The sequence below is a fragment of the Sturnus vulgaris genome, chromosome Z, assembly GCF_052056855.1.
Source record: "Sturnus vulgaris isolate bStuVul1 chromosome Z, bStuVul1.hap1, whole genome shotgun sequence".
In the NCBI taxonomy this organism is placed as follows: Eukaryota; Metazoa; Chordata; class Aves; order Passeriformes; family Sturnidae; genus Sturnus; species Sturnus vulgaris.
Genome location: NC_142283.1, coordinates 19,089,846 through 19,105,266, shown reverse-complemented (window position 1 = coordinate 19,105,266; position 15,421 = coordinate 19,089,846). Strand labels below are relative to the sequence as shown.

The window sequence follows — 15,421 nt, the reverse complement described above, 5'->3', positions numbered from 1 at the left end:
ATCTCTCTCCTTTGTCCTTTACTTCTAAAAGGAAAAAAAAAGACACTGTAATCACTGTATCAATGCAATACAGTATCTTTGACCACCTTTGCCAGTAACATGTCCAGAAGTTACATCTCTCTGATGGTACGCTGGCAGAGTTAGTTTTGTTAAGGTAAAGGCAGCGTCACCTCAAAAACCATGGAGCAATCGGTCAGCAAGGGTAGAACACATTAATTATAATTTATAGAACAAGACAGCTTTTACTTCCAGATTTATTACCACAGAGAGAGTATCGAGATTGGTTGTTGATATAGTTTAGTGCAAGCATGGAGCAAATACTGTGTTGAATTCTCACGAAGTACCCTTACACTGTGGCAGAGAGGCAGGTGCTGTGATTTAAATGGTGCATTGCATCACTTTTGGCCAATGTACTTAAACATCTTTTGCCTTTTGAGGACATTTCTTAAGGTCTTTCCATATAAAAGGTCAGAGATCTTGCTTGTGGATGTCTTCCAGGTGGAAGAGAGTCTACAGGCCAAAGCAGTGGTGTACACTCCTTGGAACCTGCTGCTCTGCTGCAAGTTTTCATGGCTTCTATCGTGGTTTCAACAGGACAGCCAGCTTAGAAATTGGGACCTTTGCTTTTTCTACAAGCTCTTGCAGGAAATTGGAATTTACAAACCATATAAAATATTGCAACTTGCTGTATTTTTTACCTTAATCCAGTTGCTGAGTAAAGAGAAACACACATTTCACATAGATCTGAATTAAATAACATCCTTCAACAGGGACACCTACAGGGATGTGCAGAGCAACGTGCTGAAGACTACAACAGATGATGACTATTCACTGACTTTATGTTGTCTGAATCCCTGGAGGAGACTAAGCTATCCATGTTAAAAAGATAAAGCTTTAAGGAAGAGTGCTAAGCCTTTGGAGGCAGCCTCAGAGAAGGATCTGACCTTCCTTAAGGAAGAAAGATCTGACCTTCTTTAAGGATATTCATGTGTGCAAAATTATGTGTCTGGATGGAGTAATGGTAGAAGGAAGAAGGAATATAACTTTTGAGAAGGAGTGCATCTGCAGTTGCGTCCTCTCTGTCCCTTAGCTTCATAGAAGGAATTGCTGCAAAGATGCATTTTCAAGTCAACAGAAGAGCAAAACTGACAGAAATGCTCTATGGAAGAAGGAGAAGAATGGTTTCAAAATTCAATGTTATAGAATAGTAAGGCCTCCTTTGTGCAAAGGTCTGCAGAACACCCAGACAAAGACAGAGGAGTTGCACAGGAGTTAAACAGGACCTGCATGGCATCTTGGCATTCAGTAGAAGAGGCCCCGTTATTCTAGAGGAGGCAGGCAGCAAGAGGCAGGAATCAACCCAATCCCTGAAGCTTCTTCTGTTACCTGCATGATTTGGCTTGGGGTTTTTTTTGGTACACTCATTGCTGTTTAATAAGCTGTTCAAATGGTTTACAGTTTTATAAATCAGTCAGGTGTGCATGTCAGCTGTGTGAAATTCCTCTAAACTATACAGGCTTTGCTCTTTCATATCTCCACAAACCCTGAGCACTGGAGCAGACAAACCTGCACAAACCACACAGCAGGGCATATGGGTCACTGAGATGACCTTGGAGCTTTGAATTCTCAGATACACTTCAGAGCAGAGATGAAAATCACAGAAAAATGAAGGCAGTTTTCTGAAGGGGACAAATCTTTGATGGCACAGCAAAAATTTGCCATCTCTACAGGGATTTGGGTTCTGGAGCCAAGCATCAAGGTGGTGAGATCCAGACCATGCTTTCCTGTTTTTCTGCCCAGGGTATCTCCCATCAATGCAGCAGACTGACACTGTGCACTCCTCCGCATCCTGCCTGTGACCTGCAGCAATGAGCATCCTACCTTGAGGATCTGTAGCTAATCCATTCCTGGAGAGCGATCAGGCACATGTCACAGGTTTCATGTGCTTACCAGCTCCTCCTTGCTTGATGTGACCGGGTGGTGAAGAAAAGGTGCATTGAGGGTCACTGTATTGCCAGGATCAGGGTGATCTTTGCCTTTGACGGTGAAGGGAGAAGGCCAGCAGATGAATTTGTTAGGCAATAAGTCGTGTAATGTCCCAGCTGTTCCTGTTCACACAGAAAGCATTGGGATGCCTAACCTAAAGGAATGACATAGCAGTAATTCCTTCTGCATACTGCTTAGGTTCAATGTTGAGGCATGTGATCTTACACCTGTCAGATTAAATAAGCTTTCCAGAAGTAAACTGACTGGAGATGAAGCCAATTCTTTTATGTGTTACAAAGGCAAGATGCCAAGGCCGAAGCTGGGTAAGATTTTTAGCATACCTGGATCACAGCATGCTTTTTTACCAAGCACATGGATGTATCTACTGTCCCAGTCATGATCAGGTTCTTCATTTATGGTCAATGGTCTCTCTGTGTTCTCTGTTGGAGTAATGTGACTCCCCTGATTAACTGAAGAGGAGACAAATGGCACGTCCAGCAGCCCCACCAGTCTCTGTGATTCAGCAGGGAGCTACTCCCTAACTGAAGTGGACACTCGTGCCCTCTCAGACCTGTGTGGTTCTTCACAAGGTGCAAATGTGTAAAATCTCCAGAGCTGGTCAAAAAGCAAGAGTAACCCAACCTTCTACAGCTACTTCAGGAAGGAAGGAAAACTTAGCCAGAATGCTGGTTTGTGGACTGGTGTGTTGTCTCTTTAGCATCACCAGTTTAGAAGGGTACTGGCACATAGAAGGTGGCAAGTCTCAGACTTTGAATTGCATTACACTACGCTCGTAAGAAAGGTTCTCCCCCTCTTTCCTTTCTCTGTAAAACCAGGCATGAATGTGGAATTACATTCTTCCTGAATGTAGAAATTAGGACTCAAAGTAGTTCGGACACCAGCAGCTGCCACATGTGTTAACAGATCCTTGAGCATTAGACAATATAAGTATCCTTAGCTAATGATCTAGATTGGACAAAAGCTTGAAGAAAGAGGTTTGAATTAATAATTTTATCTCACAAACGAGAAGTGCTTTTCAACAGCAGAGGATTCCTGCACAGTAAAACTGCCAAGCATAGCCCTGTGACATGAGGAGATCGGGTGGAATGTCACGAAGGTCAGTGCGGAAAGCCTTGGGGCCAGCAGGCAAGTTGCCACACCCACAGGCAAAGGGAGGAAGCCTCAGTAAGAACATTCTGATGTGAGGCACTGAGACTCTGAAACAATTTGCTAATCCAGCTAGAATGTAAGGATTAAAACACAAAGCCTAGCTCTCTGTATTAATTCCTTCATTTGGGTCTTTTCTTCCAGTGCTTTGAAAATAACAAGCAAAAAACTGGATATGATTCAAGTACCAAAATTAGCACTGTTTGTCCCTGTAGATCCTGGTCATTGCTCTGTGCTGACCAGCCAGACCGGTTTGTTCCCTTTGCACTGCAGAAAATCCAATTTGCTCTTACCACTTCATACATTTCATGTGCTTTGTCTTGGGGAAGTTTTAAGTTTCTTGAGGTGAACATGTCTGTCATATGAGCAATTGAAATGCATAAAGAAGGAAACCAAATTCTGCTGAAATTCCAGTCTTGATAATTCTATCAAAGTTGTCACCAAGTGAAAAATAATGTATGGAAATCTTTACCAGACATTTGCTTAAGGGGAAACCAGCATAAGCAGTCATATCTTCAGGTCGGATGCCTTAAAATCTTTGTAATTTATTTTTCATTTCTAGATAAATCTTTTATACGTGTTTCTCTGCATATTCAGCTATGATCAGAGGTTTTTCAGCCTTTACAGTGAGGCTTTACAACAGCCTCATTGGCAGTATAAAAAGGTATTTAAGGAGTGTATGGGGCAGGAGGGTAAACAAGAGATTTTATTTGAAGCTGTGGAAATGGGATTAAATTATGCCCACAGACCAAATCCTGGCTTTCTCCTTTTCAGCAGCAGACAGTGAAAGAGTAGACATTGGATGGCATGGATTTAAACCAAAGCCAGTTAGTAGCAACATGAGAGTAGGGAAAGTTAATGAATTGATTTTCTACAAATAATCTGCTCAGGTTGAAGAAACTCTTTATTGTATACTTTTATAAATGAGAATGTAAAACCTACTTAACATTCCTTATCCAAATTATATTTTTAAGAAAAATACAGAGAAAAAATACTTGATTGAAAAGTAACTTGTTTAAGAATTTTGCTGGTTGTCTAGATAAAATAGAAGTTTCAGAATTTCTTCTATGTGACATAATCTAGAAAATTCACCTAATTTTTTGGAAGAAAGGCAATTTTCTAGATGAAGACAGGATTTTTCATCTGGCTCAGGCTGCAGTAGAAGAAGGTTAGTTCTAACAAGCAATACCTACCATCTTGGAGGCTAGCTGTGGTAGGCACTAGGTAATGAAGTGCCATTTATAACTGCTATTAAGGATTATCCAGAATAATGGGTAAATCATTTTATGATTTATACTAACAGGCTTTATACAATTTTTTGAGCACTTTCCAGAAATAATTGATGTTACAGAGAAGTTTGCTTCTGTACCATTTTCAGGGTTAGTGTAAAAATGTCAAAGTTCTGGAAGACATGCTGATGTGGAATTAATAGAGAGGTGGGAATTTGGCATTTATATGGTAACTATTTGCTTCATTGTCACATCTTGAAGAAAAGAACCTCAGACACCAATGACCCTGGTCACCTCTCAGTGGCCATTAAGGAGCCTGACACCCATGATCAAATTGTAAATGCATAGGAAAGTGAGACTTTTTTTTCTGAAGGGAAGCAGCATCTGTTGGTGTCAGCCCATGTTCACTTCAGAAATGGGGGGGAAAGAAGGGAAGTTCACTTAAAACTTTTCATACTCCAAGGATTCATTATAGTGGTGGCCTAGTCAAAAATGCCCGTGGATTGCATAGAATTTGAAACTGCTTCCACTGTCCCAGTAGCACTCAGTGAAAGGAAGATTAGCATATTAAATCTAGGCTGCATGAAAATGGGCATTACTGCTCCATCAAAGTAGGGGTTTTCCCATGGGATACCAGAGGAACCATGCTTTCTCCTCAAATAATTTTACTTCACCATCTCAATGAGACATTTTTCCATTACTTTTTAAAATTGCTAATGAGGGAATTTTTTTAAAAGGAAATTCCTTCCCGTGTTCATCAGTTTTCGGTAAGGGCTGTTTTTCTGGGAGCAGTGCCATCCTTTTATTTGTTGTTTGAGATGCATGGTGATTTTAATTAAGCAGTCATTGTCTGTATGCATCGTGGTGGTTGCCTTCAGTGACCAGAGAGCTATAATTACAAGCTGAAATTTTTGCTGCTGTCCTTTAGAGAATTGTGGGAATTGCTGTCTTCACCAAATATGATCCTTTCTCTTCCTGGACAGTTTTGACTTGGATAGTCTAAGCTATGACACTGGCAGTGGGTTTGTGGTAGTTGGGAAATGTTCATAATTCAGAAGCCCTGAGCCACAGTGAGTCTTACAGGGCTCCGTGTGAACGAACTCCTCCTCTGATATCCCAAGGAGACCAGCTGACTATTCCAGGTCTCCTACTCGAACACTCTGTTGAGCGTAATGCACAAGTGGAAGCAGGGCTATTCTACTTGCTTTAGTAGGTCAGCACAGGAGAACTCCATCTTATTATTCTGCTATGCAGACAACAAAAATCATCAATAAAGGGGGCTGCAGACCAGAGTATTTGTTCCTTTACTGGGAGAGCATTTTGGTGGGTTGTCAGGACCTGTATCTCTTTATCTCTCTCAAACCACCCTTGCTTTGTGCATAAGCAACTTCTCTGACCCTCACTACTAGGGAAAAGAGATGCAAAGTAGCAGTGAAAGCCTTGTATTTCTGCCTAACAACATGTTATTTCTTCACCTTGAGAGTCACAGCATTGCAAGTAATTCTGCCTAACCTTTAGCAGGGGCCTGTTCAATATAGGAAAAACGAAGCATTTCCATAACTTCCAGGCTCTTCTAGTTACTCCCTTACTCGGTTCTGACTTAGCGGATTAAGTTTATTCTATTTCCAGAATAAGCACGCCAAGTCATTTCTTGCATGCTGTGGCAAGCTGCCTAGGTAATGGAAATCAACTCTTGCAACAGTAATCTCCATTTTATACCAGTTTCACAAGAGAGGAGGAGGGCATACCTGATCATGAATTGTTCGCCTTGTCTCCCGTCTCAGCTTTGCTTCCGCTATGTATACAAAATGTATATGTATGTATCTGTGGAAAGAGCAGGCATGAAGAAGGGGGCTAAACCCAGCCCTTACCTTTTAGTTGGCTTTCTCTTGCTCCCCTCAGGCATTTGTCTGCTGCACCTGTACAGTTGGGATTCCCAGTGTTTATTCCTCGATAACCCTTCTGCTTCTTGCTTGGAGTAATGGATATTGACACAGCTTTATCATAAAATATGTAGGTATATGTAAGATAACAAAAATCATTGCAGCAGCAGGCTGTACTCCTGCTATCCTTGCATCCCACGTAGAACCTTCCGACATACAATTTACTTCAATTAGGTATGGAGGAGGTCTAGTAAGGAGGGCTACCAAGGTCTTAGGCATCTAGGACTCTGTGTTTTCAGAAATGAGCCTTCTGCACAGGAGAACTGTGCGTGAAGAAGGGTGTCAGTCTCTTAAATGCTACATAGAAGCAGAGAGTGCAATTCTCTTTAAGTTCAGAAGCTGTATTCCAGTATACATGTGCAGGGAAGTTGTCCGTGGCTCAGGTTTCAAGTGAAATAAAGCATAGTGAGGTGGCCAGGGGATTTCAGGGAACTGGGGCAGAGCGGGTCTTGCAGGAAAATGCCCAAGGGAGTAAAGCCAGTAGCTTACATTTATGTCTTGTTGATGGTATGATTGCAGAGAAAAAATGGATCTCAAGACAAGAATAGGCTTGATTCTGCTTGGAGCATGGTAGGAGAGGAGCTGCAGCGAGAGTAATATCCCATAATCGGAAAAAGCATGTATTTTTCCCAGAGCTCAAAACAGAAGATCAGACAAGCCCCCACTTTGCAATTACAGAGTGTGCATGGCTACCCGTAACAGCAGGATTTTCACCAAGCGTAGCCATGCAGGACAATTGGCAGCAAGTAATGAAAGTGGGCATTGACAATCCAAAAGGAGCAGGCATCTTGCCACCGTCCTTCAAGGTGTGTTTATTCTGATGTGACAGTGTCTCTGCTTCAATTCTGCATCCTGTCTCTTCTGGTGCTGTGATTTGTGCAGCCTGCTGTTCACAACAGCAGATAACATTCAGAACTGGAGTCTGCAAAGTGTTGCCAATACCAGGCTCTGTCTTTGCAACTGGTAAGGATGGTTGGTCTCAGGAGAGTTTCCTGCTTTCACACACAAGGCTGAAATAAAGAGGTGACCTGACATAAATGAAGAAAGTGTGGTGGGGGAAAAGAGAAGAGAAGAGAAGAGAAGAGAAGAGAAGAGAAGAGAAGAGAAGAGAAGAGAAGAGAAGAGAAGAGAAGAGAAGAGAAGAGAAGAGAAGAGAAGAGAAGAGAAGAGAAGAGAAGAGAAGAGAAGAGAAGAAAAAAAAAAAGGGAGAAAAGTAGCCTTCTGTCTCTCTTAATATTTTCTTTCCTATGAGCCATTGCTGCCGAACAGCCAAAAAAGAAACAAATACACAGATTTGATTTCACTTATGAGAGATACATATTTACCACAGTGAAACTGGTCATTTAAACTACCACCCTGGTGAAAGTTTCCGTTTCCCTGAGGAGTTGTTTCTTGGGATTATGAGAACTGCAGGCTGAATTTTTTTACAGAAACCAGAGTGTTCTTCCAAAGTTCTGGTGTCTCCAAACTGGCAACAGAAAAATGAGAGATCAGGAGCTCTTTTGCTAGCTTTTTTGGTTTTTTCCCCTCATTTCCTGCCCTAAAAATATGTGAGTTTTAAATACAGGGGGAATAATATCTGCCAACTGGGCAGAGTAGACAAAATAATCACTTGCTGAATAAATTAATGTAATTCTTTCGTGACAATTTTTGTAACTGTTTTACTGTTTTCCTTGCTTTGATGCAGCTATAGTTTTCCTCCACTTGTGCTATTTTGGGGTTTTAATTTGCATTGTCACAGCAGGCAAATATTGTTACAACATTTACATTGTCACAACCTCTGTGTCAAGCTGGACACTTGCTTGGCATGCAGGACTATTTTAATGGAAAACATCTGAAACTACTCATGGTAGCTCCTCCAGTGATGTGCCACCCTTCTCCACAAGGTTCACATGACCCCTGTTTGATTTTCTATTGAATTTGGGATGGTTTGTTTTTTCTAATCCCAGCATGTTCTTTTGCATACTTGTACCATAAGTCTTAGCCTGACATCAATTTTAGGCATGTATTTTCACAGTGAGGTCAATCAAGTAGTGCTTAGCTTCTGTGCTGCTTCATGGTGTGCTTTCTCCACAGAGAATGCTGGCTTTGGAGCAAAGAAATCAGATACTTCTACCAGTGCAAGTAGATCAAAGGGCATTACCAGCTTTTTACTGCCCCAAGGATTGGTAGAGGTGCATGTTTCTCCACAGATAGTTATGGCTTGGTGGGCTAAGTAATCTCAGCATCACTTCCCATACTCTGCAGGCAGATTTCTAAACAAGAACAAAAGTGATTTTGTAATGGAAAAATGAAGTATTCTGTAAATGCAGTATCATAGGGATTAATTTTGGTATAACTTGTTTTCTTCAACATCTTATACTTGCTTTGGGTTTGAGTTTTTTGTGATTGGTGGCAGTGGTTTGTGGTTGTTGGAGTTGTTTTGACTGGAACAGTTTGACAAGTATGATACTAAACTGTAGGTTATTTTAATCAATGTAACATACTATTCAGACAAAAAAAGTTAGTAGTTGTTAAGATTAATAAGGAAAGAAAGACAAAAGCATGCACAAACTTAGCAGAAGACCTTAAAATCATAGGTGGTTCAAGGGCTTCCTGAGCCAGATGTATTGCAGTTTCCGTGGTAACTGTCCTTACAGCATTCCTTCTCTTTGACTGTCTCCAGGCACCCCTGGGACACCCATCATGTTCTAGAACCCACAGCGTCCTGAGGCATGGATTTCCACAGCAGACCATTGCATTGGCTTCAAACCTGCCCCATCCTGTTTCACTTGATGGCCTTTTCTTTTTCTTAGTGTAGAAAAGAGAGTGAGCAATAGACGTCTGCTGGCTATTTCCATGATTCCATCTCTATTTGATCTCCCAAAGCCTCTTGTTCTTCCAAGTGCAAGGGTTCTCACTGAGTATATCTGATATATTTGTTTTTTAGCAATAGGAAGATGGCACTGACCAACTTTTAGCTTTCGTATTCTTCAGATTCTATATTGCATTGGTGTGTGACTCTGAACTTCACATAAAGTGTCAGCAAGTTCTCTTCACAGTTTAGTTAGACAAAACAACCCTTTTCCAGCCTGAGAAACAAGGATGCCGTTGCAGCTTCGGGCCCCAAAAGTGTAAACAACACAAATTGAAGAGAGCAATCTGGGAGGATGGGATTTCATAACCTGAAGCTGTAATTGGACAATTAGCCCCAACATGGAAATGGACCAAAACTTATAAAAGGGTGAAAACTCGTGACACACCTTCCATCTTGAGTCCATTTTGGGTAGAGCCATGGCCAGGCTCTTGTACTGCCCAAGGTGTATCTTTTAAAGGCCTTTTTAATAAATACCTACCTTATTCCTGTAACACTGTCTAGTCACTGTTCCAGGTAGCCTCTAGACATCAGTTTTTGGTGACTCTGCCACAGGAAGGCATTGTTTCAGTGCTAAGAATTTAGTGCTAAGAATTTCGTCCTTTCCAAAATCTAGTTTCTTGGAAATAAATTTATGGCTTACGTGTTGCCCATCCACATATGAATACCTGAATACAAATCTCATTTTTCCACAACATGAGTCACCTTTCTGTTTGACCTATGTTCTTTTCCCATCCTGTAGATTTGAGTGGAAAAAAAAAAAAGGCCTTTCCCATTTTCCTTGTAATTTGATGGAGGGAGAGTTGCAAAGGTTAAATCCTGTTTTGCTCATTAATATTTCAAATATTCAGACTACTTCCCGAATGGTAGTATTCTACATTTTGGAAGAGTTACTGTCTATGATGATTATCTGTATTCTTACAAAAGCAGCACAGATAGATGCACCTCAGAAAGACACAAAAATTTTCCTTTAAACATGCCACAATCACAATAAAACTAGTTATGTTTTTTTTCTGCCTCTCTTCAGTCCCATTTCTGGAGTAAACTTTTTTATTTAAAGCACGCACTTTGTTTTCTTGGTGCCAGGACTCTTAGAAATTGTAATTTTGTGTAATTTAGCAGGAATACTTGGAAAAAAAAGTTATCTGTAAGTAGATGAACAAAATAATGAGGAATATTTACTGGTTTATTCTTAGAGAAATGCCTGAACAAATGCTCAAGTTAAGCATTTGCTTCAAATCCCGTGTTTTCAATAAAGTGTCTTCTGAATCAGAAGACTGTTTCAGTGGAGCATGGGATGATGTCTAAAATCCTTGACAGGATAGTTTTGGTTGGATTTTTGTCATCCAGTCCAGTCTTCAACTTTTCGAGAATCTGGTTACATAAACCAGGTACACATATAGTCCCAACCCTCAGTGACTGGGTAACCCTAAATGGAATGTGATACAGCGACCTGAAGGTCACTAAGGAAGGAATCTCCTAATAGGTGATTCGCACAGTCTTTAGGAAAAAAATAAAGTACTTTTGTTATCATAGCCATAGCTTGTACAAAATCAGAGGGTAAAGGCATACACACTGAAGCTGTCTAAATACCAGTGAAATGGAAACGTGAGCAATATTCCAATTCAACTCCACAGAAATCCACTAGTTTGTAAGTAGTTCAAGTATTTTAGTGCCTGCTGTGTTGCTGCCTACAGGGAAAATACTCTAAGTGCTTTCCCTTTCTCAAAAAGAAAATGAGTTTTCATCTATCTTTTATAAGGCTTTCTTGTCACATCCATTATACAGCATGACACAACCAGCCAAAGGATGTATTGTGGTGGTTTCCATCACATGTTTTAGTGACAAGGGTTTTGTGGACTGTAGAATACATACATATATCCACGTGTACTGTATATGTATCCACATATATACTCTGTGTGTGTGTGTGTGTGCACGTACACATTTATATATAAACATATGTGTGTATATATAGATGCACTTATCAATCTAGATCACTTTACAGTAAAGGTGTATGTACCTTATACTGTCTGTGGAGTGTCAGTTGTGGGATGTTAGTGCCTACATATATGAAATCCAATTTTTTTCATCTGGCCAGCTTGACACAAAAAGGCAGAATTATCCTTATTATAGAATATTAGGTTATTAACTGGAACAGCTTTTAGAATTACTTTGTTCTGGTCCGTGGCTGACCAGCTATTTGAGGAAAAAACAAAAAACAAATTCTGGTTTTCAGACTCCATGTACAGTGTGTTAGTATCACAGAATGAAAAAAAGCAAGAGGTGTGCCTGAATAATATTGGGGTTTGAACCATCTAATACCCTATTCATTTCAAAAATGTAAAGGGCTAATGCAGATTGGAGGATGAGAGTGATGATCCACAGTTCTATATCAGAAGGATTTCTGAAGGTGCACACAACTTCTGGATGCCTGTATGTACATAAATGCAAACTGTCTTCTGTGTGCAGAAACGAATGAGATGTCAAGATGGGCATAATTTGTGACATTTTAATTACTGAAAATGCTGATTTTCTTACTCTAAAACAACTTCAGCGGACCTTTTGTAGCAAGAGGAGGGCCAGCAGGATGATTAGAGGGATGGAGCACCTCTCCTAGGAGAAAAGGCTGAGAATTGGGATTGCTCAGCCTGAAAAAGAGAAGGGGTGACCTGATTGCAGCCTACCAATACCTGAAGGGACCCTGCAAGAAACATGGAGAGGGACTTTTGACAGGAACATGTAGAGACTGGACAAGGGGGAATGGCTTCAAACTGAAAAAAAAGTAGCTTTAGATTAGATGTTAAGAATAAATTCTTTACTGTGAGGGTAGTGAGGTACCAGAACATGTTGCATGAAAGTTTTGGATGCCCTGGGAATGCTCAGGGTCAGGCTGGATGGGGCTCTGAGCAACCTGGTTTGGTAAAAGGTGACCCTGCTCTTGACAGGTCGTTTGGAATGAGCTAGCCTTTAAGTTTCCTTCCAGCCCAGACCATTCTAGGATTCTGTTCTATAAGGATATATTTGTTCAGCAGTCGTCTTACATATTTCAGACAATAGAGACTGTGTATATTAATGTAGATATACATTAATAGTCAGCATGTAAGAGTGTGCAAAACATTACAGAACTGCTTGGCATATGCAACATTTGGCTACTTTGCTTCTTCTGGGTTCATTACTCCAGACTTTCCTGATAGCACCATTCTGATGATATCTAACTCTTCAGCAGAAGTGGTCCAGGCAGTTTTCTACCTACATGTTTTGCTTTGTTTTCAGTGAACTTGACATTAACTAATATTTTTTTTTTCAAGTTTTCTGATTTTCCTTGTAAATGTAATGTTTTCCCCTCAAAATGCCTTGTTTGATGTCCAACATAAGGATTATTAATTTCTGAATAGGCAGAATCTTATCACACATCCTTGAGGATGAGGCATGGAGGTTTGAAATCCCTCAAAAGCAGAGAATTCCCAGACCATCAGTAGGGCACTTAGAAAAAAGTAAGAAAAACTATTTTGTGGATTTAAGGAATCTCTAAATGCCTTCTAACCCAACCTTACAGCTACTGAAATATTTAAATTTTAAAAAAAATAGTTTGCAGATAAGACATAACAACCATTTTCCAGTAAAAGCATACCTTCATTTATTACTCAGTATTTCTGTCTTGGCCACAAAATCTAAAATGAGAAAAGACCTTCAAGAGAGGGAACCTGGTCCAGGGTGGATGGATGGATGGATGGATGGATGGATGGATGGATGGATGGATGGATGGATGGATGGATGAGGAGAAATGCTCCCCAGAAGGTGCAGAAGGCTGACAAAGGCAAACAGTTTACCTTCTTAAGATGAAAGTGTTGCAGGGGGGGAAAGTGCCATTCTCCTCCTGAAACACCTGAGAGAGTCTGCTGCCTGCTGAAGGGAGCAGCCTGGGCATAGGCAAGTGAGTGACAATGAACAGGGCTGTAACAACTCAGCTGTGGAAAGGACTCTGCTGTCCTTGGCACCTCTTGGTTACGCCAGCTTCAGGGATCTGGTGAGGGCCAGCTGCTGGCATGTGCTGGTGACTTGAATGTTAAACACAGCCAGCAGGAGGTTACCAATCCCATTTACTTTGTTTGTAAATCCTATACAAGCTGGCTGAAACATCTTCCCCCCATTGAGCCCAGGGAGAGCCTTACCACCAACCCTGCTGGGAAAAAATAAGGTCTGCAGACTGCTCTCTTCCTCCATGATGCCACCCCCTGCTTTTGTGACACCTTGCTGTCACACAACTGCACCACACTATCCATGAATTTGGCCTCAGCATCTCAAATGTAAAATGACATCTTTGTCCCTTTAACTTCTCTCTCAGCTGTTATGCCTCTTTTCTCCCCTCCTCTGGGACTGTGCACTCTGTTGCTGCTCCGGCTGCTGGGAGCAAGCAAGGAGAATTTCTCCTACTGGCAAGTAACCAGCCAGTCTGGGGCTGGCATCTTCTCAGAACGCTGTTGTTTGCATACCAGCAGGCAGAGGAGCAGGTGAAATGGGACTGGGTGACATCTGTACAGATGTGTTTGATTGCTTACATGCTGTTACGAATCTGCTACCCTTAAAGCCTCCATTTCTCTGACGAGATCTCTCTCTCTCTCTCTTCCCCCCTCTCTCCCTCTCTCTCTCTCTCTCTCTTTCTCTCAAAATTATTTTTCCAAGGAGAAAAGGAAAAGGCAGACAGAAATAGAAGGCAAGAGACAACAGCTTGAGGACCAGATACTTCAGCTGCAGCATTTCAAGGTAAGGGACTGATGCCAGAAATGATGGATTGACTAAATCTGTTCATTATTAGACATGCAGATCACACGCCTGAAAGCTGGGAAAAGCCCACCCTGACATGAAGCAGCTTTCACTGCCGGAGCCTATCTCTTGTGGGGATCATGTCCTGCCTGCTTTTCATTCCATGTGTTTCGTGCACAGGACCATGTTGTTTAAACGGTTTATGAGCATGGAGTCAGGAGGGTGTGAGTGCAGGCAGCACAGCAGTGCTGTTATTATTAAATGCTGTTATTTATTATACATAATGATAAGACACCAATCGCTGTGGCTTGGGTGTGCACTGCATGGCTTCAGCCAGCACTTTCTGCCTGCAGAGCTGCGTTGGATTTCTCTGGTGCCTGTCATTAGGTTTTGTGTGTGTGTGGTGCAGAAGGAGTGTTAGTTAGCATGCATCTGTGTATGTGTGTAAAGATTTCGTTGTAGGGTGAAGTTATTAGGTGTGCATGGCATAATAAAATGAGCATGTATGTACATGCAGGGAAGGTGTTGGTGCATATGTGTGTGTCTACATGGAGAGGCGCCTTGATATTTAGCAGGGTGCCGAGCAATCCTGGTCCCTGTTGGTCTCCATGACAGCTGCAGATAGCATCATTTGAAAGCCATCCTTGCTGTTTCTGTTCCTTATCCGTCCTGTCAGTAGCATATTCGTGCATAGCAAAGATAGGAGCAAAAACATACATGTGATCTTTTTGTAACCAGTGAGCATTTGTGGGTCAGATCTTGTTACATTAGTTCAGTAGGGGAGCCTGAGGAATTTCAGTGATTAAAAATCTGAGAAAGATGATTAGAACTGAACAGTTTATTCTCACAGCAAGTGAACTGAGCTGTGTTTTTAAAATTAAGATATTTAGCTTGCTTGTGGAATAAGTGTATGTATGTATGTGTTTGAACAGTGCACCTGCATTGGGATCGGGCAGAATATCTGTGCCCGCACATGAACTTGTAGACCACACTGCAAGTTATGCTACAGGCAGGATCCTTCTTCTCCAAGACCCTGCAGTCACATTCTGCAAATTATTCCTCCTTTTCTGGTAAACACAATGCAGTTAAGCCCAAGTAATTGGTATCAGCCTGCACAAATGCCCCAATCAAGTTTACCACCAGTATGTGGATGTCAAACATTGGTGTTTCCAGTCAAAGATGTGATTGCATTTCTGTGGGGCAACAGGAATTGCTATTTTGTTCAGGCTTCCATTGAGTACAGGCAGGGGAGAATTTCTTCTGATTACTATAGGGTACTGCAGCAGTACCTTCATGATGCTTGTTTTTCTCCTTTTTGCTATCAAGCTGATGATACCTTTTAGCATATTAACTGTTTCCAAGCTAACTGCATTATGATTCTTTGTGAAATTCTTTAAGCAGAACCTTTTGGATAGACAGTTCTGTTAATTTTCTGCTTCATCTGTTTTACTTTGATATAGCTGTTGCTAAAATGCATT

The 15,421-nt window shown here is 41.2% G+C and overlaps 1 protein-coding gene across 5 annotated transcripts in view; it reads left to right on the top strand.

Moving 5' to 3' along the window:
• Positions 1–15,421, top strand: part of PALM2AKAP2 (PALM2 and AKAP2 fusion) — a 264,493-nt gene that overhangs the window by 35,032 nt on the left and 214,040 nt on the right. For all 5 annotated transcript variants that reach the window (XM_088156661.1, XM_014889226.2, XM_088156664.1 and 2 more), the window contains exon 2: positions 13,863–13,943. In XM_088156661.1, coding sequence (XP_088012787.1) covers positions 13,863–13,943 — 81 coding nt within the window. The remainder of the gene's footprint in view (positions 1–13,862; positions 13,944–15,421) is intronic.